Source organism: Podarcis melisellensis (assembly GCF_964234715.1).
Source record: "Podarcis melisellensis genome assembly, chromosome: 1".
Classification (NCBI taxonomy): domain Eukaryota; kingdom Metazoa; phylum Chordata; class Lepidosauria; order Squamata; family Lacertidae; genus Podarcis; species Podarcis melisellensis.
In genome coordinates, this window is record NC_138528.1 from 8,284,730 (window position 1) to 8,307,247 (window position 22,518).

The 22,518-nt window shown below is 44.5% G+C and overlaps 1 protein-coding gene across 3 annotated transcripts in view; it reads left to right on the plus strand.

The window, feature by feature from the left end:
* The first annotated feature begins 11,098 nt into the window (after positions 1-11,098).
* LRRC9 (leucine rich repeat containing 9) overlaps positions 11,099-22,518 on the plus strand; it is a 72,917-nt gene continuing 61,497 nt past the window's right edge. For 2 of the 3 annotated variants that reach the window (XM_081909008.1, XM_081909007.1), the window contains exons 1-6: positions 11,099-11,168; positions 12,510-12,599; positions 14,141-14,235; positions 17,680-17,898; positions 18,214-18,354; positions 20,601-20,664. In XM_081909008.1, coding sequence (XP_081765134.1) covers positions 14,179-14,235; positions 17,680-17,898; positions 18,214-18,354; positions 20,601-20,664 — 481 coding nt within the window. In that variant the 5' untranslated portion in view covers positions 11,099-11,168; positions 12,510-12,599; positions 14,141-14,178. The remainder of the gene's footprint in view (positions 11,169-12,509; positions 12,600-14,140; positions 14,236-17,679; positions 17,899-18,213; positions 18,355-20,600; positions 20,665-22,518) is intronic. The other variant, XM_081909009.1, reaches the window with a different exon arrangement.

A 22,518-nucleotide genomic window follows, 5' to 3' on the forward strand; every position in this document is an offset into this window, starting at 1 on the left:
CAAATAGTTCCTTCAAAGTCACATTGCCCTGTTCTAAAGCAGGTAAGGTCATCTAAGTTGTCTGGATGGCAGAGTGAACCGAGGCTGCTCAGAATTCCTAAGAGGAACAGCAGGATAGGTATAACTGCCAACTTTGCATCACCAACATGGTACTTGTGGGCACAAGGGGGCCCTTGAGAACATCTCCTTGCACATGCGAAGCCTCTGAGCTCACCTCTAGGCTTGCTTGCCCCATTTGTCAAGGGGTGCTGAGGTTGGTTAACTTTTTCACTTCCTTGAAGAGGAGAAGGAGGAAGTTGCGAGAGTGGCACTCTGTCACAGCCCTGCGTGTTTCTCAAAGCTCAGACTGGTACCCGAGAAGCTGCATGGAAAGTGAGTGACCAAGGACTCAGCTATACAGCTGCAAATAAAATGCTTCAAATGTGTTGGGAAGTACAATATACAAACATGACACTAGATGGCGACAGTGAGCTATGCCAGATTCAATGTATTTTTCAAAACTTTTTTTTTCTAAAGCATTTTCATAGCGTTTTTTAATATGTGTGTAGATTCCACCCAAGAGGGCAGAAAGGGCAAGGGAGCTAGGAGGGAATGGTGAGCAATCTGAGAGAATCATAGAATCGTAAAATTTTAGAGTTGAAACCTCGCAAGTGTGTCCATTCCACTCTCAAACAGTTGTTACTGTCAGAAAGTTCTTCCTGATGCTTAGTCAGAATTTCCTTTCTTGTAACTTGAAGCCATGGGTTCGAATCCTAACCTCCAGAGCAGGAGAAGACAACAGCTAGTAGCCATGTCAACTTTTCCCTTTTCTTGCAAGGAATCCTATTTGGAATGAGGGAATTTCTCTTTTAAAAAGGGACAGCTATGCTAGTAGCTACTGATGGCCTTATCTTTCACAAATTTGACTTTTCTTTTAAAGCCATCACAGTTTTTGGCCATCATCTCTTTGCTAGGCAAGTCTCCTCTAGGAAGCCTAATTAGCTGATCAGATATCCTGGCAGCGATTGGAGCATTTTATACAGTGCTTTGGTAGGGCCCTCGTAAACAGCGTCCTGGCGGAAATTGCTGAAAAAAGCTTAAGTTTTGTGTCCGAATTTTTACTTTTTGAAGTTTGGCAACCCTAGCTTAGGCTCCGATAAGAAGTGAGAAAATGATGATGAACAAGAGGAGAGCATAGCAAATGGAACTCTGTGGGGATGTGAAAAACTGCTCTGAGAAGTTTCTTTAGCCCAATCAAACTTTTTTTTTTTAACCTCTCAAAAATATCCGGCCACCAGCTAAGGTGGCTTTTAAAAGGGATTCAACACATTTGTGGAGGATAGGGTTGTCAAGAACTATTAACGATGAGTAGCTACATGGAACATCCATGTACAGAGGCAGTACACCTTTGGATATTAGATGTTGCAAATAAATGACAGAGGAATGCCTAGGCTGGTGCTGGAAACAGAATATTTATTTGAGAATGTGAGAATGTACTTGGCTATTTTGGCTGTTGAGGAAGCACCACGTTTGTTTTGAATTACTTAAGGTAGGGCTGTCGAACCTGTGGCCCTCCAGATATTGCTGAACTACAATTCCCATCATCCCTGACCACCAGCCATGCTTGGCGGGGCTATTGAGAGATGGGGTTCAACAACATCTGGAGAGCAACAGGTTTCCTGCCGTGTAACAAGCATGATAAATCAGAGGGGCACAGAAATCTCTGGATAAATATTCCCAGCCCAACTCAAAATGTCGCTCTGGGTAAGTTTTCCATTCCAGCTCCTGAACTTCCTATTCCATCTGCCTCCTTCGTTCCCCCACTATGTACCGATTTTGTAGCCCAGCCAAAAAGCAATCAATTCTGCAGACCACTCTGCAGCAACCTTTTACCGTAAACGGTGTTAGTGGATACCATGATAGCAGGAAGAAAGCCGTTCCGAGGAGGCCTGGTTATAGCTGGATCTTTCTTCTCTGCACAGACAAGTCAATTAAGATCCTGTTTCATCAGAGAAACCTGATTGCAGAGTCCCACACCAGGCGGCCTCTTCTTGTTTCATCTTCAAAAGAAATCGAGACCTGCCAAAGGGAACTCTGAACAGGGAGGAAATAAGAAGGCCCAAATATTTTCCAAGCTGTGCATTTTTAAGGGAAGCTGCCCTGGCCTCCTTACCCTGACCCTTTTAATTTGTTTAATCAATGTATAGACAAAATTTTAAAAAGCCAACTCAAACTCTAAGTAGCTTACAAAGTTAACCTTTTTTGCAGCCAGTGCCCTGGCTCACAGGACCTGAATATCTATGTCCAGAAGCAGGAGAGCTTGCAGTTTGTTCCTGTGGTCAGCTGTGCAAAATGGGAGTGCATGGGTCACTGAACTGGGTTATTGCAATGCACTCTGCATGGGGCTGCCCTTGAAGACGACCCAGAAATTTCAACTGGTTCAAAATGCAGTGGTCATTTTGGGTGGGGTTGTAGTAAAATTAAAATGTTCTGGGAAATGATATACAATGAGTTAAAGAAAATGTTTCATTTAACATTTGTGAAAAAGCCCGAAGATTTCTTACTAGGGATTGTGGGAAAAGACCTGCGAAAGAAATTAAAACATATTTGTATGTACGTGACAACGGCAACAAGAGTCTTAATAGCACAAGGATGGAAGAATGAGGAAATCCCGACGAAAGAACTGTGGCAAGAAAAACTGGTGGAATTGGCAAAACTGACACACAAACTACGTGACAAGGATAACCGTGATTTTGAAGATGAATGGGAACCTTTTACGAAATACTTAAAGAAGCAACAAAATGAATTGGACTCTTTGGCAGGTTTTGAATAAACATTCACAAACTCTTTCTTGTAATAGATAGATAGATAATTTGAAGATCGTTACAATTTTACAATATGCAGACAGAAAGATGTATTGAGAAACCAGAGAAATGAGCTGAGGGAAGTTGGGTTTTCTGTTTTTTGGGGGGAGGGAAAAAATGGAGGGGGAAAACAATGTGCATGATGTATTTTTGTTAAAATTACTGTGTTGAAATATCTAATAAAAATTTCAAAAAAAAAATGCAGTGGTCATTTGGGATCAACATAAGTCTTGTTTTGAAACAGCTGCGCTGGTAGCATCCCTGAAATGGAGACCTAAACTAAATTACGGTGCTGAGCTTGCTTCTTCCCAGGACTAATGCAGAGTGGAACTTAATGGATGAAGCATCTTCCATTGATGGAAGCGAGCATTAATAATGCTGGCAGGGCTTACTCGCTTTTAAAATGGTCTTACTGCTGTTTTCTTCTGACAGTGTGCCACTGTGTCTCTGAGCCCCTATATAACACTGAGCTGTGTTTTCAATAATAATAATAATAATAATAATAATAATAATAATTTATTATTTATACCCCGCCCATTTGGCTGGGTTTCCCCAGCCACTCTGGGTGGCTTCCAACAAAACACTAAAATACAATAATCTATTAAACATTAAAAGCTTCCCTAAACAGGGCTGCCTTCAGATGTCTTCTAAAAGTTTAGTAGTTATTTTTCCCTTTGACATATGATGGGGGGGTGTTCCACAGGGAGGGCGCCACTACCGAGAAGGCCCTCTGCCTGGTTCCCTGTAACTTGGCTTCTCGCAGGGAGGGAACTGCCAGAAGGCCCTTGGCGCTGGACCTCAGTGTCCGGGAAGAATGATGGAGGTGGAGACGCTCCTTCAGGTACACTGGACTGAGGCCGTTTAGGGCTTTAAAGGTCAGCACCAACACTTTGAATTGTGCTCGGAAACGTACTGGGAGACAGTGTAGGTCTTTCAAGACCGGTGTTATGTGGTCTCGGCAGCTGCTCCCAGTCACCAGTCTAGCTGCCTCATTCTGGATTGGTTGTAGTTTCCGGATCACCTTCAAAGGTAGCCCCACGTAGAGCGCATTGCAGTAGTCCAAGCGAGAGAGAACCAGAGCATGCACCACTCTGGCGAGACAGTCTGTGGGCCAGTAGGGTCTCATCCTGCATACCAGATGGAGCTGATAAACAGCTGCCCTGGACGCAGAATTGACCTGTGCCTCCATGGACGGCTGTTTTAAATTTGCGTGCTCTTAACAGCAGGCCAAAGAAGCAAAATCAGGGGCTTTGTTGGCAAGGTGATGTCTCTACTTCTCAAGATGCTGTTTAAGAGCCCCCTAAAAACTGAGCCATCTTTTCAGTTCGAGCTAATTCGTTGCGGCACTGTTCCCCGAAGTGTGGTACACGTACCCCCAGGATACATGAAAGGGTTTCAAATGATATATAGCAGAATTTCTGTATTTTACTTTATCATAGGTTTTTTAGCTGCAGAAAACAATTCTGAGATGAAATAGTACAGTATTCAGAAAACTAACCCCAAATTATCTTTGCCCAAGATGGGATGCACCATAGAATCATAGAATTGTAACCTCATTTGGACTTTTTGTACAAAAAGGAAAACGAATTAATCTATTTGGGAAAATATTGCCTAACAAAAAGAAGAACAGTTGGGTGTCATTCTAGAGCGAATATTTGGAATAATTTCTTTTATGCAGCCGACAACTGGAAAAATCAGAAATCCCTTTTATTTTTATTTTCTTCTATTTATTTCCTTTCCTCTTGGTGTTTTCTTTTCTCTTTCATTCTCTGTTTTTATTAACATCAGTCTCTTTTATCATATGGTATTATGAAAAAGTTTTAATAAAATTTCGTTTAAAATAAAATTTGAAAGAATTGTAGCATTGGAAAGGATACCAAGGGCCATCTAGTCCACCCCCCTGAAACAGGTAAGCCAAAACTGTATGGAACATGTTGATTCCCACCATTGTCTCATTGATCTGCACCAACCTTTGCCAACCTGGTGCCCTCCACTTATTTTGGACCTCAACTCCCATCAGCCCCAGGCCAGCACAATGCTAGCACAGCGACGCCCCAGGAATGACCAGATGCAAAGTGGACAGGTTCCCTATACCTTTAACAGCTGCATAGGAGGGGGAATATTGGCAGGTGTGGCCTCTCATATAGGCAATCCCGTAGGTACGAGGGTCCTAGGCCGTGAAGGGGATGAAGTGAGGAAAGGTTGCAGCGGTTGGGACTTTTAATGGGGGCAGGGGAAGATGTATAAAAGGGGACATGATAGAAGTGTGTAAGATGATGCACGGGGTGAATAAAGTGGGTGGAGAGACATTTTTCTTCTTCATAATACAGTGGTACCTTGACTCTCAATCCATTCTGGAAGTCCATTCCAAAACCAAAGCATTCCGAAACCAAGTCACACTTTCCCATAGGAAACGGATTAATCCATTTCAGACTTTTAAAAACAACCCCTAAAACAGCAATTGAACATGAATTTTACTATCTAACAAGACCATTGATCCGTAAAATGAAAGCAATAAACAATGTACTGCAGTCATACAATCAATCAATCAGTAACTGAACTAGGGGTGAGGAATGATGCTTCTGCCCAGGGACAACACTAGCTCCTGGAACCCTGGGCAACTCTGAGGATCTCTTTGTCCTCGTGGGGTCTACTGCAGACGCCTGCTTTGGCTGCCATCACTTCACCATAAAAGATTGTCTTTTTTCCCCTTGCTTAGCACTAGGTGGCTGGATCTTTTAATTGCCCACAATGCTCTGGGTTAGGGGTAAGCAAACCTTTTCAGCAGGGGGCCAGTCCACTGTCCCCCAGACCTTGTGGGGGCTGGACTATATTTGGGGGTGGGGGGAAATTAACAAATTCCTATGCCCCACAAATAACCCAGAGATGCATTTTATTTTTTTATTTTTTAAAAAAATAATATTTATTAAAATTTTAAAAGTTATACATATAAAAGAAACAACACAACAATAAACAATAAATCACAATAAAAAAGGAAAAAAACAGAAGAAACAAAAATAAATAAGAAAGAGAAAATTCAACAAGAAAATAGTCCATTAAAAAAGAAAAAGAAAAAACACAGCTTTCTATAACCCATCTTTCATATCCTTATTTCTTTGACCACCTCTCTTTTTTGTATTCTAGTTCGATTAACATTTCAGCAAATCCTTTCCATCTTTCCAATTTTTATCCTGTAATTTGTCTTAATATAATATAACTTTCCTTTCCCTCATCTCACCAATTAACAGTCTACTTTTCCATAAACCTTTATAACATTTCTGCTAAAACCACATAATTTCATTCCAACATCTTTCTAACATTCATTAATTTTACAATATTTCTGTAAATAATCTTTAAATTTATTCCAGTCTTCCTCCACCGACTCTTCTCCCTGGTCTCGGATTCTGCCGGTCATCTCTGCCAGTTCCATATAGTCCATCACCTTCATCTGCCATTCTTCCAGGGTGGGTAGATCTTGTGTCTTCCAATATTCTTGCTGCTGTTGTAGCATACCGTATATAAAAAAAGTTCTATCCTTCTTTAACACCAATTGGCCAACCATGCCCAGGAGAAAGGCCTGAGATGCATTTTAAATAAAAGCACAATTCTACTCATGTAAAAACACCAGGCAGGCCCCATGGATAACCCAGAGATGCATTTTCAATAAAAGGACACATTCTACTCATGTAAAAACACGCTGATTCCCGTGGGCCGGATTTAGAAGGCGATTGGGTCTTAGTTTGCCTACCCAAGCTCTTGATCTAGCAGGGTGCCAACTTGAATAAAATATTGCCAGGGGCGGGGGGAAGTAAGCACAATTGATCACATGACACGGTGCACACACACTATTTGAATGGCAATGCCCATCAACTTGGGGTGGGGGCAGTTCCCTCAAATATTCTATTGGGGGGGGCAAGGGGACCTCGACCCCTAGGGAGTTGGCTCAGACCCTAGGGAGTTGGCACCTATGTGATCTAGCCCCATTCTGGGGCCCTGTGTGACACAAAAAAAGATGCTATTATTAATTTGTTATAATATAATAAAAGTGTGGAGCAGTGGGATAATAAAGAGGAACATTGGAATTATAATAATATAATAACAGAGTGGAATGGTCTACCATGGGAGGTTGTGGACTCTCCTTCCTTGGAGGCTGTTAGGCAGAAGTTGAATGGCCATCTGTTGTGGCTGTGTTAGCTGAGATTCCCGCATTGCAGGGGGTTGGACTAGATGGCCTATGGGGTCCCTTCGAACCCTATGATTTTATGGCTGGGAGCACATGAACAGTGCATGCTAAGGCAAAACATTGATTGTGCACCTCTAATTTACTAGACAGCATCTTAAAAAGCAGAGACATCACCTTGCCAACAAAGGTCCATATAGTAAAAGCTTTGGGGCTCAAGAGAGTGAAATGCATTGCACTGGACTTAGTACATATGTATGATACTGCTGGACCATAAAGAAGGCTGATCGCCGAAGAATGGATGCTTTTGAATTCTGGTGCTGGAGGAGACTCTTGAGAGTCCCATGGACTGCAAGAAGATCAGACCTCTCCATTCTGAAGGAAATCAGCCCTGAGTGCTCACTGGAAGGACAGATCCTGAAGCTGAGGCTCCAATACTTTGGCCACCTCATGAGAAGAAAAGACTCCCTGGAAAAGACCCTGATGTTGGGAAAGATGGAGGGCACAAGGAGAAGGGGACGACAGAGGATGGGATGGTTGGACAGTGTTCTCGAAGCTACCAGCATGAGTTTGACCAAACTGCGGGAGGCAGTGGAAGACAGGAGTGCCTGGCATGCTCTGGTCCATGGGGTCACGAAGAGTCGGACACGACTAAACGACTAAACAACAGCAACATCAAATTTAGTACCAGCACAATAGAGGATATACTGATAAGGGATAGAGGAACTTGCAAGGCAAATCACGGAAATGGACCGGAGATGCAATGTGTGAATAACAGTGACACCTGGCGATGTGTCAAAGTACTGCCAGGCAATGTGTGGGTTAGCTTCGCTTCTCACATTTGAAGGGAGGAAGAACTCCTGAGGAGCATGTCCTTTCACCTGAACAGACTTTCCCAAGCTAGTGCCCTCCAGATACTTTGGAAAGCAACTCCCACCAGCCCAAACCCATGCACACTTACTCAGAGTAAACCCTACGGACTTAAGCAGGACATGCTTACACCTACTTGCCTCGGAAAGGATATTGTGGAGTTGGAAAAGATTCAGGAAAGGGCAACCAAAATCGATCAAGGGGATGAAGTGAGGAAAGGTCGTAGCAGCTGGGACCTTTTAATGGTGGGTGGGGGGAGGAGATGTATAAAAGGGGACATGATAGAGGTGTGTAAGATGTTGCATGGGGTGAATAAAGTGGGTAGAGAGACATTTTTCTTCTTCATAATACAGTGGTACCTTGACTCTCAATCCGTTCTGGAAGTCCATTCCAAAACCAAAGCGTTCCAAAACCAAGGTACACTTTCCCATAGAAATTAATGCAACATGGATTAATCCATTCCAGACTTTTAAAAACAACCCCTAAAACAGCAATTTAACTTGAATATTACTATCTAACAAGACCATTGATCCGTAAAATGAAAGCAATAAACAATGTACTGCACTCACACAATCAATCAATCAGTAGCTGAACTGGGTTCCACACAGTCACAAAAACAAAACAAAAAAGCTGCAAAAACAAAAACGCAAAATAAACAGCAAAAACAGACAGACCTCAGCGTAACACTCAAAATGGAAGTGTGGCACTCAAATCGGAAGCGTAAAACTCAAAATGGAGCCTGTTCGGCTTCTGAAAAAAGTTCACAAACCTTAACACTTCTGGGTTTGTAGTGTTTGGGTTCCAAGTTGTTTGAGTACCAAGGCGTTCGAGAACCAAGGTACCACTGTGCTGCAATTCAGGACCATCTCATGAAGCAGGATGTTGCAAGATTCAGGACAGACAGAATTAAATGTGTGCTGTGTGAAGAAGTATTTTAAGAATGGAATTTGCTCCCATGGCAGGCAGTGATGAGCACCAACCTGGACACCTGTAAAAGAGGATGGCACAAATTCATGGAGGAGAATAAGGCTATCTGTGACTGTCAGAGGCAGTATGGAAGGTGCAAGGCTGGCAAAGGCTGCCACTGCTGGCTTCAGTTCTTATCACTTTATCCTCTTTGTAAACCACTTTGAGACGCAGGTGGCGCTGTGGGTTAAAGCCTCAGCACCTAGGACTTGCCGATCGAAAGGTCGGCGGTTCGAATCCCTGCGGCGGGGTGCGCTCCCGCTGCTCGGTCCCAGCGCCTGCCAACCTAGCAGTTCGAAAGCACCTCTGGGTGCAAGTAGATAAATAGGGACCACTTACCAGCGGGAAGGTAAACGGCGTTTCCGTGTGCGGCTCTGGCTCGCCAGATGCAGCTTTGTCACGCTGGCCACGTGACCCGGAAAGTGTCTGCGGACAGCGCTGGCCCCTGGCCTCTTAAGTGAGATGGGCGCACAACCCCAGAGTCTGTCAAGACTGGCCCGTACGGGCAGGGGTACCTTTACCTTTACCTTTAAACCACTTTAGAGTTTTGTGGTTTATTCTTAACCACCACTTTTATGCAACAAAAATAAAATGGGGGGAAATTGCCAAAGGCTGCCTGAGATTTTATCGAAGTAAAAAAAGGTAAAGGATCCCTGACAGTTAAGTCTAGTTGCAGATGACTCTGGGATTGCGGCACTCATCTTGCTTTACTGGCCGAGGGAGCCGATGTTTGTCCACAGACAGAGCAGTGCACGTCCACTTCTGGTGAACCAGAGCAGTGCACGGAAACACTGTTTACCTTCCCACCGGAGTGGTACCTATTTATCTACTTGTACTTCAATGTGCTTTCGAACTGGTAGGTTGGCAGGAGCTGGGACTGAGCAACGGGAGCTCACCCCGTCGCAGGGATTCGAACCGCCGACCTTCTGATCGGCAAGCCCAAGTATTTTTGTTTTTTTTTTATGGCTGTTTTTAGCAAGTCTTGCTTTTGTCTGGAAGCTGCCTTAAGTCCCGTAGGGGGGAAAGACGGTGTATAAACAAATAAAAATATACTAAATAACTTCATCAAGTTTGCAGATGATACAACGGTGGTTGGTTTAATCACAGCTGGAGAGGGGGAGGCGGCCTGTAGGAAGGAAGTTGAGCAGTTGGGGGAGTGGTGCAGGAAAAACAACTTACTCCTTAACTTAAAGAAAACAAAAGAGATTATTGTGGACTTTAGGAAATGTAAATTGAATATTCAGCCACTTGTTATTGAGGGAAAGTGTGTGGAACAGGTCTCGGTGTTTCGATTTCTGGGAATGGAGTTAAGAGATGACCTAACCTGGGGAGAAAACAGTAAAGACCTGATGAAGAGAGCACAGCAGAGGTTATATTTTCTGAGAATCCTCTGGAAAAATAATCTCAAAGGACCTGTTGATGGCATTTTACCATTGTAGTGCTGAGAGTGTATTAACTTACGGTCTGTGTGTGTGGTTTGGGAACTGCACGGTCAGGTGAAAAACAATGCTGTCCAGGGCTGTAAAGACTGCGGAGAGAATAATTGGGTGCACACTTCCCACCTTGGATCAAATCTATGCCCCCAGATGTCATAAGAAAGCTGCAGAGATAGTGAAGGATAGTGCACACCCCAGAAATGATCTCTTTCCGCTTCTGCCTTCTGGAAGAAGGTACAGGGTTATAAAGACTACGACTAGCCGCCTGAGAAACAGTTTCTACCCAAATGCGATTTTGGTTTTAAACGCAGTATAAGGTAGTCTCTATGGGAGTATATTGCATTTAATTATGGGGTATCAGAGTTTTTAGGGGGCTAACGAGGCTGGGATAGCAGGCTTGTTGGTTTTCGAATGTATGATGTAGATTTTTTCAATTTCATCGTTCTGTATGGGACAATGACAACAAAGATTACCCTATCGCATCGTAAATAATTATTTTTATTTTACCCGTGAGCAAAACCCGAAACAAACAACCCCCATTGCAACCTGCCTGCCTTTCCTTCCTAATGAACCTGCTCCAGACCTTCAAACCCACCCGCCCCGGAAAACCTGTCGCATCGGACTCAGGTATGACCGCGCGCTTTCGGGCGAGCGAGGTTGAATGGAAGCTCCTCTCCGCCGCTCCATTCATTCCTTCCAGTCTGTGCGTGGAACCCTGTGACGCCACACACGCCCCTGCCTGCCTGTCGACGCTGGTTGGCTGCTGCTAGGCAGCGGGCGGGGAGAGAGGAGGAGCGTTGCCTAGGCGACGGTAGGGCCCGCTCACGATACACAGCCCGGCCTGGCTTCAGCCAGCATCTCTCGGGGCTCCAGGTAGGTTGAGCGGCCGCCAGGGAGGAGGAGTGGGTTACCTGCCGTTGCTAGGCAACTGCCTTGCGCCTCCTTCCACCCCCATATCTGGCACCCCGCCCGAGAGAGGGAAGGGACTGACCTCGCTGTTACCCTCTTTCTATTTCCCCTTCCCATGGGGTAGCTGCGTTGTACAGCCTCTTCCTTGCCCTATGCAAAGAGGGGTTGCTTCTCCCCACAACTTAGGAGAGCATGCATGAAGTCTCTTACCCCGGATTAGTTACCCCGCTTTAGCCCACTGTTTATTTTATTTTTTATAAAAAAAACAAACCAAAAACTGAGGTGCCACAGCACAGTCCTGGCTATGTGGAGTTACTGCTCGTTTTGCTTTTGCTGCGCTGCAAATTTTCTGTTTTCTTTATGTGTTGTGAACTTCCGATGAAGGGCAGCGTACAGACGTAATAAATCAGTAAAACAAACTTTAAAATGTCTACTCGGAGGCAAGCCCTATTGATTTCAGTGGCTGTTACTCCTGGGTAAGTGGGGTTAGGATTGCAGCTGTTGTAGAAAAAAAGGTGGACATTTTTCCTGCACTTTGGGGGGAAGGATTTTTTTTTTTAGTGTCCCCTGAAACCGGATTTCCACACCTGTGTCCATACCTCATTTTATTTCTCTTGCTGCCTTTCCACGGTTGCAACTGTGCTTAAGGTGGTTTACACCGCGCAGAAAGCTTTACATAAAAACAAGCGTAAGTAGTAATAAACAATAAATAAAACGCATTGAAAAGCACGCAACCAAACGGAACCATTTCCATGTAAATCGTAACAGATTTAAAAATAAAGGTACAAAAAAGAAAAAACCACATCAAAAAGTACCCAAGGCAGGGAGCAGGTTTTCCAGGATTCGCAGCCAAGATGGGATTTAGTTTGCTGCTTAAAAGAATTTGTAATGGCCTTATAAAATATAAAACAAAACCCTCAGGTTTGAGGTGGCTGGAAGGAGGCGGGAGGAGACGGAATGAATGGAGATTGTGACCCTGTCAGTGATTGTAAGTGTGGAATCATAATATATTGTTAAGGAATGCTCCTTTGTTTTGGATTGTTTAATGGGAGTTCTTTTGGAATATTATTGTTTTAAAGTTCTTCCCAGGTTTGCCATATACTGCAAATTTTAGCATTATTAATAATAGTGATAACATACAGCCTTTGGGGTGTGTCACTGTTATTTCTGTATTGCAGATTTCTTTGTTGGGGGGCAAGGGAAAATAGTTGTGTGCCCGAGGTCACCAGGTGATTTTGTGTGGGACATTTCAGTGAGGAATTTTTTCATCTCACATCCTTGGACGCTGTACTATGTGTTTCACAGTGTCTTCGAATCCACTGGAAGCAAACGGGAAGGAAATATAGGGCCTTCTCTGTGGCAGCTCCTAAACTGTGCAACTCCCTCCCCAAAGAGGTATGTCTGACACCTTAGAGAATTGTAGAACTGGAAGGAGCCCAAGGGTAATCTAGTCCAACCCCCTGTATTTGAATTTGCTCCTGATTTTCATTAAATCTTTATTTATTCTTATGCTGCTTTTTGTTCCCCATGGTCCCCAAAGTTGTGAATATTTGGAATATAATGAAAAAACAGTAAAACACAATGCAAATAGTCAAAATCTCCATATATGCGCGCACACATATAAATATTTAACAGTGAGGAGGATACACATAATAGCCTAGTTATTGGGAAAAGCTGTATGAAAATACAGCAATGGAAGAGGCAGATGTACTTTATGAGGTGGTGAATTCCAGAGGTTGGAGGTTGCTATGGAGTCTTGCATATTCATTTATTTTAACTATTATTTATATGGATTACTAGGGACGCGGGTGGCGCTGTGGGTTAAACCACAAAGCCTAGGACTTGCCGATCAGAAGGTTGGCGGTTCGAATCCCCGCAGCGGAGTGAGCTCCCGTTGTTTGGTCCCTGCACCAAACAAGGTGGGAAGGTAAACGGCATTTCCGTGCGCTGCTCTGGTTCGCCAGTAGCGGCTTAGTCATGCTGGCCACATGACCTGGAAGCTGTCTGCGGACAAACGCTGGCTCCCTCAGCCTATAGAGCGAGATGAGCGCGCAACCCCAGAGTCGGTCACAACTGGACCTAATGGTCAGGGGTCCCTTTACCTTTTTATATGGATTACTATTTAAAAAACGGAGGGGGGAGCCATGTGCTTTAAATGTATGGTGCATTTGTGACCTTAGACTGAGGAAATGGAATAGGGCGGAAAGGTTAACACCGCCCCCTCCTACCTCTGCCTGATCCAATTTGAGTGGCCCTGCAGCTCTTTCCAACTAAATGTAGAAATACCAGGCGTTTCAGTGTAAATGGTTCATCTGTTTGGTGCCTGAGGAAGCAAATAGGAGTGGTGTGGCAATATATACTACATGGTCCTTCCCCTCCCCCTCTACCATCTCCCGCACCACCCCGGGGATGGGAAAGCTGGGAATCAACTCTCTACATGAACAGAGCTCCCTGCATGTTGAAAGGTAGCTGCTTGGTCCTCTCTGACACTTGTAGGATGCCTGGAAATCACCCCCCATCCCCTGGGTGCGCTCAGGTGAAGAAGAACCACAGGACTTGTGGAAGTCTGAGCCGCAACCATTCCGTTCCCCTCCCAGTTACTCTTCCACACTGATTCCCCGCTGTTTTTGAATCACAGCACCTGAAACTGGAGCTGAGAACACATGAACTGGCGCAAAATCGGATGGGACAGGAGGGGAGCGGAGATTCTCCCTCTTGTCCCCACTTTTGTGTTATCTAAGGAAACAGGCATTCCCAAACCTGAAATACATAATTTTTCTCTTGGTTCTGTAGCCTGTGTCATGTGGGCCTATCAGGGTGATGGCTCTGGAAGTTAACATTGTCGAACACTGTTTTTCCCATTCTAAGATCAGTGGCTTTGACATTTATGTGTCTGATTTCTCAGCAGATAATTATTTTGCTGTTCTCTTGTCTAGATCCTGTGCTATGACGATTAAGCTGCAATGCTCAGAAGATGATCCAAAGTGATAATCAAAACCAGATTCCTTCCGATGAAATAGTTAAAGAGCTGGTAACTCTTTGATTTATTATTGTAATTGATTGTATAGTTGATCGTATTTTATATGACTGTGTTTCTTTTCTGTTTGTTTTTTTGATTAATATTTATTAAAGTTTTAAAGGTTACAAAAAGAAAAAATAGAAAACACCATATTAAACAAAAACAAAACAACACATCACAATAAGGAAAAAGAAAGGAAAAAAAGAAAAAGAAGAAAACAGAAAAATAAAAACAATTTAAAAAACACAGCAAATCTTCCCATAACTTATATTTCATTTGCTTGTTTCCTTGACCTCCTCACACCTCCCTTTTTTGTATTCTAGTTCGGTTAGCTAGTTCAGCAAATCCTTTCCATCTTTTCCAATTTTTGTCCTGTAATTTATCTTAATGTAATGTAACTTTACCTTCCCTCCTTTCACCAGTTAACAGTCTGTTTTTTCTTAATCCTTTATAACATTTCTGCTAAAACCACATAACCTCATTCCAACATCCTTCTAACATTCCTTAATTTTACAATGTTTCTGTAAATAGTCTTTAAATTTCTTCCAATCTTCCTCCACCGACTCTTCTCCCTGGTCTCGGATTCTGCCAGTCATTTCCGCCAGTGTGTGAAGAAGTCCTCTTACATTGCACTGTTGGGATGGCCCATCACATGGGAATTTTTTCGTGTCTCTGTGTGTGTTTGTGGTCTCCAAGGAAGGTGCGAAAGGTCCTCACAAATGACTCCCCTAGAATTAAGCACAGCAGTGGTTTGGATTAAATTCAGCCTTAGCTGCTAATTCCCACCAGACTCTATCCGTCTGACACACAAGGTTTGTGAACAGCTGAAGTGCATCATGGGAGAAAGATACTAAGCCTTCTGATTGTCTCCACTTCTGGGGAAAAGTGTCTGAGATGCTTAAGAGTGGTGGGAGGTCATTTGTGATCACATTATATTATTTGTTTGTATACTGTACCGCCCTTCATCCGTAGATCTTAGGGCAGTTCACCATGATATTCTGATGTGTGAAGGCCAGGTTGGGCTGCCCGTGACCAGTCCTAGCATAAAAGACCAGAAAGCTAGATGGCTTCAGAGCTTCCTGCCCTTAGTTACTGATTAGGCTATAATGGGTAGCTGTTGTAAGTTTGTTGTGATCAGAAGAAAAGTTGGCACCTCCCTTTCCATGGAGGCCCAGGTTGCAGCCACAGCAAAGGTGGCATTTTTCCATCTCTGCCATATCAAGCAGTTGGTCCCTTACCTTTCTCACCCTGATCTGGCCACAGTGACCCATGCGACGGTCACCTCCAGGCTTGATTATTGTAACTCGCTCTATGCGGGGCTGCCCTTGAAGCTGACCCAGAAACTCCAGCAGGTGCAGAATGCCGCGGTGAGGCTCCTTACGGGGTCCTTGCCGCGGGACGACATTCATCCAGTGCTTTACCAGCTGCACTGGTTCCTGGTGGAGTACAGGGTCAGGTTTAAGGTGCTGGTTTTGACCTATGCGGCCTAGGACCCTTGTACCTACAGGACCGCCTCTCCTGGTATGCCGTGCGGAGGACCTTAAGGTTCGCAAATAACAACACTTTGGAGGTCCTGAGCCGCAAGGTGGTTAGATTGGTCTCAACTAGGGCCAAGGCTTTTTCAGTACTGGCCCTGACTTGGTGGAATGCTCTGTCACAAGAGACTAGGGCCCTGCGGGATTTGACATCTTTCTGACATGACATGGCTTTAATGGCACTCACCCGAAGAGGCCTACGCAGCATGCTGGAGGGGATCGCAGCCTACTGTTCCCATAACTCACTAAAGATAAACTATGACAAAACAAAAATTGTGGTGTTCACTAGAGCTCGCCACACCTTTAGATGGTCTTTAGATGATAATGTGATTGAACAGTGCCCTTTTTTTAAATATCTGGGTGTCACATTCCAGGCTACATCTAGTTGGCTAGCCCACTTTAAGGCTGTAACCATCCTAACACGAAGAACAATTGGTGTCCTGCTTAGTTTCTTTCATACCCGGGGAGGACAATTGGTGATCCCAGCATTAAGAGCTTTTGTTGGGAAAGCTATTCCCCAAATGTTATATGGGATAGAACTCTGGGGGTGGAACCAGAGGCTGTTGGAACGGCTTGAAATTTTGCAAAATTATTATCTCAGGAGGATTCTAGGCCTTCCTCAAGGAACCCCAGCAGCTTTCTTGAGGGTGGAGGTTGGATTACCCTCTGTGTCTGCCAGGGCCCATTTAAGATTTCTACGATTTTACATCAACCTTGCAAATACCTCAAACACCTTATTAGCCAAACAAGCCTTTGTATCTCTTCAAAAGAACACCACTTGGCGTCAAAACCTATCTGAGATCCTGGTTAGATACACCCTACCGGAGCTTAATATCCTCAAACTGTGGAGCCCGGACAAAGTTCGGGAATGGATCCTGGAGAGAGACGCTCTATTAGATATCACAAAAATACAGAACCCAGGGTCCTCCCACTGGCTCCCCCGACTGAAAACAGTCAAAACCTGCGCCAATTACTTAGCGAATATCACCAATCCCACCCTTCGGAGAGCCTTCACCATGGCCCGTTTTCAAACCATTCCTACGGCCTGTCTGTCAGGCAGATATGCAAAAATCCCAGTCGAGCAGCGTATATGTCCTTGTCATATGAGAACCAAGGAGGATCTCATACATTACATGTTGTATTGTCCCATCTATTCGGCCTTCAGGGATGCGATGTTACAAACTATTCCCAAATCAATAGTCAACCCTGAGGACCAAGTAAAGTTTTTACTGGTGGACGCTGATCCACGGATTTCTCACGTGGTAGCAGTCTTTGTGGTGAAGGCTATGAAAACTAGGGTACGGTTCCTGGATGAAACGGTGAGGTCCCTTCCATTGATCTCCTAACCTGTTGCTGTATCTTCTTTCCTGAACGGTGGGGGTTTCTGGGTAGTTTCCTTGCTGGGATAGCATGACATGAATTTTAGCTTACTTTTATAATTTTATTGTTTATCTTTTAATAATGTTTATGGTATTTTGTGTAAAGGCATGGACCTCACAAATTTAATAAACTTGTTCTTGTTCAATATGAAGGACATCTTTCTGCAGGGCCTGCAAGATGGAGCTGTTCCGCCTGGCCTTTGTTTGGACTCAGTCTGACCCTTATGTTTCCCTCCCCTTGTGGTTTTGATTTATGGCTACTACTAAAATGAGGCTGCATTTTAAATTGTATCTTAATCCGTATTTTAACCCGTATTTTAACTGTTTTTTTCTTTTTCTATTATGTTTTATTGTAATTTTATTGGTGTTGGCCACCCTGAGCCTGGTTCTGACTGGGGATGGCAGGGTATAAATAAAATTTATTATTATTATTATTATTAAACATAGCCAAAGACAGAAATGACACATTTTGGCATGTGCTTGACTTAACATCACGTAGAAGGTCAATAACAGTGGTTGTGTCTCTCTCTCTTTTCTTCCAGTGTACCTGTAATGGACTATCTTATGACAGAATTGACCTAGAGGGATCTTCGGTGAGGAGCCTGGAGATGTTTTTCTCTGGCTACCCCAGAATAGTAGGCCTGTCGCATTTCCCCAATTTAACGAGGCTGGTTCTCGTCAGGCAGGCCATCCAAGAGATTTCTGACCTGCAGTACTGCCTGGTACTTAAAGAGCTATGGGTGGCCGAATGCTGCTTGACAGTAAGTGGGGTTAATAGGCTTTTATTTTAGCCTTTTATTTTCCAGTGGGCAAGGAAGGGTGGATGGGCCCTTGAGCAACTGGCTTTCCTCTCATTTTGAAGTCCAGGAGTGTGTGCAGGGGGTGGGCTGAGGGGGTGAAAGCGGTAAGGGAACTGAGTTTCCTGGAAAAGAGCACGTCTGATTGGCTGGCTGGAACATCTTTTGTGGGCCTGCGATTGGTGGGATTTCCCCAGACAAGGTAATTTTACTCAAGCTTGCACTTTTCTCCCTTTTCCGGCTGGTGCTTAAAACTGACGCACGCTCCCTTCTTTTCAGAAGATCGATGGTTTGCAAAGATGTGCTTTGTTGCAAAAGCTCTACCTCTATTGCAACATGATTTCAACGATTGAGAATCTGGAGAAGCTAACAAAGCTGGAAGTTGTTTGGCTTAATGGGAACCAGATTAGAGAAATAGAGGTGAGCCTGAAGTTTTGTTTGTTTGTTTTGGCCATTCATTCCTGTCTGACTCTTCTGGTTGGGGCAGGGCAATTTCTGCATGTTATGACAGTGATGCCACAAGCACCTTTGAACAGGTGTCCTTGAGAGCCAGTGCAGGAGAATGCTTAGAGTTTGGACCGGGACCAGGGAGACCAGCATTCAAATCCTCACTCGGCTTTGAAGATCACTTGGGCCAGTCACCGCCTCTAGACCTACCACACAGGGTTGTAAGGATTAAATGAGGAAGGAGGGAGCCCCGAACACTAGGGGTGGGTGATACCTGGTTTTCAACATCATGATATATCACCACCTGAACATTGTGATATATTGATATATCACAATGTCTGAAATAAGGATGGAATTACCATATTTTTCGCTCTATAGCATGCACCTTGTTTTAGAGGGGGAGAACAAGGAAACAAAATTCTCCCCCTCTTTGCTCAGTGCCCCTTCAGCAAAGCGGCAGGAGAAACGGAGCCCCCTCCATTTCTCCTCCCGCTTGGCTGAAGGGGCTCTGCACAGCTCTCCCTCTCTGCTGAAGCCGGGAGAGTCTTGCTCTCCCGGCTTCAGCGAAAGCAACACGAAGCCTCCAGAGCGCAGCGGAAACTCGCGCTGCGCTCCCACTGCACTTTGGAGGCTTTGCGTTGCTATCGCTGAAGCCAAGGAGCCTGCATTCGCTCTATAGGACGAACACACTTCCCCTTAATTTTTGGAGGGGGAAAAGTGCATCCTATAGAGCGGAAAATACGGTACATAAAGGCAAAGAGCAGGGCTGGGCTATATGTGCTTTTCAACTTCGCGATAGATCACCAGCTAAACATCGTGATATACTGATAAATCACAATGACTGATATAAGGATGGAGCTTTGTAGAGGCTTTGGTTGGCTTCACGGTTTCCCCCACATTGTGATATTTGCATAGCACACCCACCGACCTGCCCACACCATATATTTCCAGGTCAAAAATTATGAAACTAATATCATAATATGGACTTCAAACCGGTTTTGGACGATATATTGAGAAATCACCCAGCCCTAATGCACACCATCTTGAGCTCCTTGGACGAAAAGAAAGGATATAAATCCAATAAATTAAATTCATTAGTACAGGGATGGCCCAGCCAACATTCATCTCCTGTGTCCTGTTTGCCCAGGTAGTGTTGAGAAGCTTAATTTCAATTGTAGATGTGCTAAATGATCTGGAACTTGCTGAGCAAAGCATGTGACAGCTGCATATGGTCCCTGCATAGCAATGCAATCTTGGCTAGACACAGAACAGTTGAAACCACTGAGCCTCTTGGGCTTGCCAATCAGAAGGTCAGCGGTTTGAATCCCCGTGACGGGGTGAGCTCCCGTTGCTCTGTCCCAGCTCCTGTAAACCTAGCAGTTCGAAAGCACACCAAAAGTGCAAGTAGCTAAATAGGTACTGCTCTGGCGGGAAGGTAAACGGTGTTTCCGTGCGCTGCTCTGGTCTTGGTGTTCCGTTGCACCAGAAGCGGTTTAGTCCTGCTGGCCACAGGACCCAGAAAGCTGTCTGTGGACAAACACCGGCTCCCTCGGCCTGAAAGCAAGATGAGCGCTGCAACCGCATAGTCGCCTTTGACTGGACTTAATCATCCAGGGGTCCTTTACCTTTGCTTCTGGGTAGACATATATACGATTGTGCCGTTCAGCTGATTTTTAAAAAATTGGCATTCTGTCTTTCCAGAGAACCCAGTGAACTGTAGTTCAGTAGCAGGGGCAGACTATAGGCCTATAACTGTGGATTCTCACACCCAGGAATCTTTTAAGGAAAGCCATTAGACCAAATTTAAGCCCAAGAAACTGCCCAAGATTGTTGAGCACCAGTGAAGAGGTAGAGAACCACCTAAACTCTTTGTTTTCCCTCTGAAAGTTGTTATCAAAGAGTTATGTGGCACCGTAAAGGCTTAAGAGATTTGTTATCGATAAGCGTTTCTGGGCTGCAGCCCACTTGCTAGTTTTCGAAGTGCCACAGAATGTATTTATCACAGCATATTAGATGTGCAGTTTGATCTTAACATTTCCAAAAGCGTTTGTTCTGCTAACGTGAGTTGGCACATGTCATGTCTGAAGAACTAAACTTGATTGATTAAAAACCTCATCATTCTGTGATCAGCACTGTCACCCGACAGGAATAACCCTACGTTTATTAAAGCTTTGAGGTATTCCGTGACCCTGAAGTCTGTTCCTTGCAAATGTTTACAGGGGCTGAGTACGCTGCAGAAGTTGAAGGATGTCAATCTCGCGGGGAATTTAATTGGCAAGATTGGTAGGTGATGCTTTTAAAATGTTGAGACACGTATCTGCACAGCTGAAAGTATAGAGGACAAATCTTGGGGAGGGAACGTGGGCAGTTTTCTAAATGATACTGGGGGAGAAGAGGAAAACTGCTGTGCTCTAGAGCCATTGAGGCAAAGGCAAGAAGAGACTGGGGACTCTCCAAAGCCCACTCAGCAGTTCCTGCACCGACATTTGATGCTAATAATAATAATAATAATAATAATAATAATAATAATAATAATAATAATTTATTATTTATACCCCGCCCATCTGGCTGGGCCTCCCCAGCCACTCTGGGCGGCTTCCATAAAAGCCAAAAATACAGTAAAATCACACGTTAAAAACTTCCCTGAACAGGGCTGCCTTAAGATGTCTTCTGAATGTCAGGTAGTTGTTTATCGCTTTGACATCTGCTTGAAGGGCGTTCCACAGGGTGGGCGCCACTACCGAGAAGGCCCTCTGCCTGGTTCCCTGTAGCTTTGCTTCTCGCAATGAGGGAACCGCCAGAAGGCCCTCGGCGCTGGACCTCAGCGTCCGGGCAGAATGATGGGGGTGGAGACGCTCCTTCAGGTATACTGGACCGAGGCCGTTTAGGGCTTTAAAGGTCAGCACCAACACTTTGAATTGTGCTCGGAAACATACTGGGAGCCAATGTAAGACTAAAGATGGAATGCATGTGCCTTTCTTTGTGGGGCAAGGTTCCTGTGGGAATGTTCAGGGATGCAGGAGAGGATATATTATCTGATTATATCCTTATGCAACTTGTGTTAACAAGCTCACCAAGTTCAGCAGAGTAACACATTCCCCTTTATTTTAAGCTTTGCAACGGCAGCGTTTGCTCAGGCTCGCTAAAGCCTCTATAATAACTATTCTGGTATTTTCCCCTTATTCCCTCATAAAATAGAAGAGACGACACAGTCTTTTGCAAAAGTATAAATAAAAAGAGTTTACTCGCATTCTGTTCACAATCAGATCCCAGAAGGCAGACTTAGCTTAATGAAGTAAAATACACTTGGAATCTATCTCTTAAGAAGACAGTCCCTTTGTCCTCTCTTGGCTGGAAGTCATATGCAGAGGAAGTCTGTCCCAGCCCAGAAGGAAACAGGAAGTTTACCTGCTGGCTGGACAAACATTCCTCCCCATGTGTAAACATGTTCACTCTCGGAATGTTGTACTTGACTGCTCTTGTGTTTCACATCCCACAGTTCCAGACCCTCCCGGGAAGTGGAATAAAGACACATGAAACAGTATTTTAGGTTAATGGACAGAAAAGGCCACAACTTTATTGGTTACAGAATGTGAGTGGTACAGTGGTGCCCCGCAAGACGAATGCCTTGCAAGACGGAAAACCCGCTAGAGGAAAGGGTTTTCCGTTTTGGAGGTGCTTCGCAAAACGAATTTCCTATGGGCTTGCTTCGCAAGACGAAAATGTTTTGTGAGTTCCTGTGGGGTTTTTTCCCTTTTTCCCCCCTTTTCCCCAAGCCGCTAAGCCGCTTACCAGCTTATCCACTAAGCTGCTTACCAGCTGCTCCGCTAAGCCGCTAAGCTGCTTAACAGCTGCTCCGCTAAGCCGCTAAGCCGCTTAACAGCTGATCCGCTAAGCCGCTTATCAGCTGATCCGCTAAGCCGTTAATAGCGCTAAGCCGCTAATGGGCTTGCTTCGCAAGACAAAAAAACCGCAAGACAAAGAGACTCGAGGAACAGATTCTTTTCGTCTTGCGAGGCACCACTGTATTGGCTTAGGCATTGGAAACCACAAGACTATATCTGACTCCTGCCCATCTGCAGGAGTGTTGAAAGAGTTGACCATCTGAAGGGGGAGCCCTGCCAATGCACATCAACT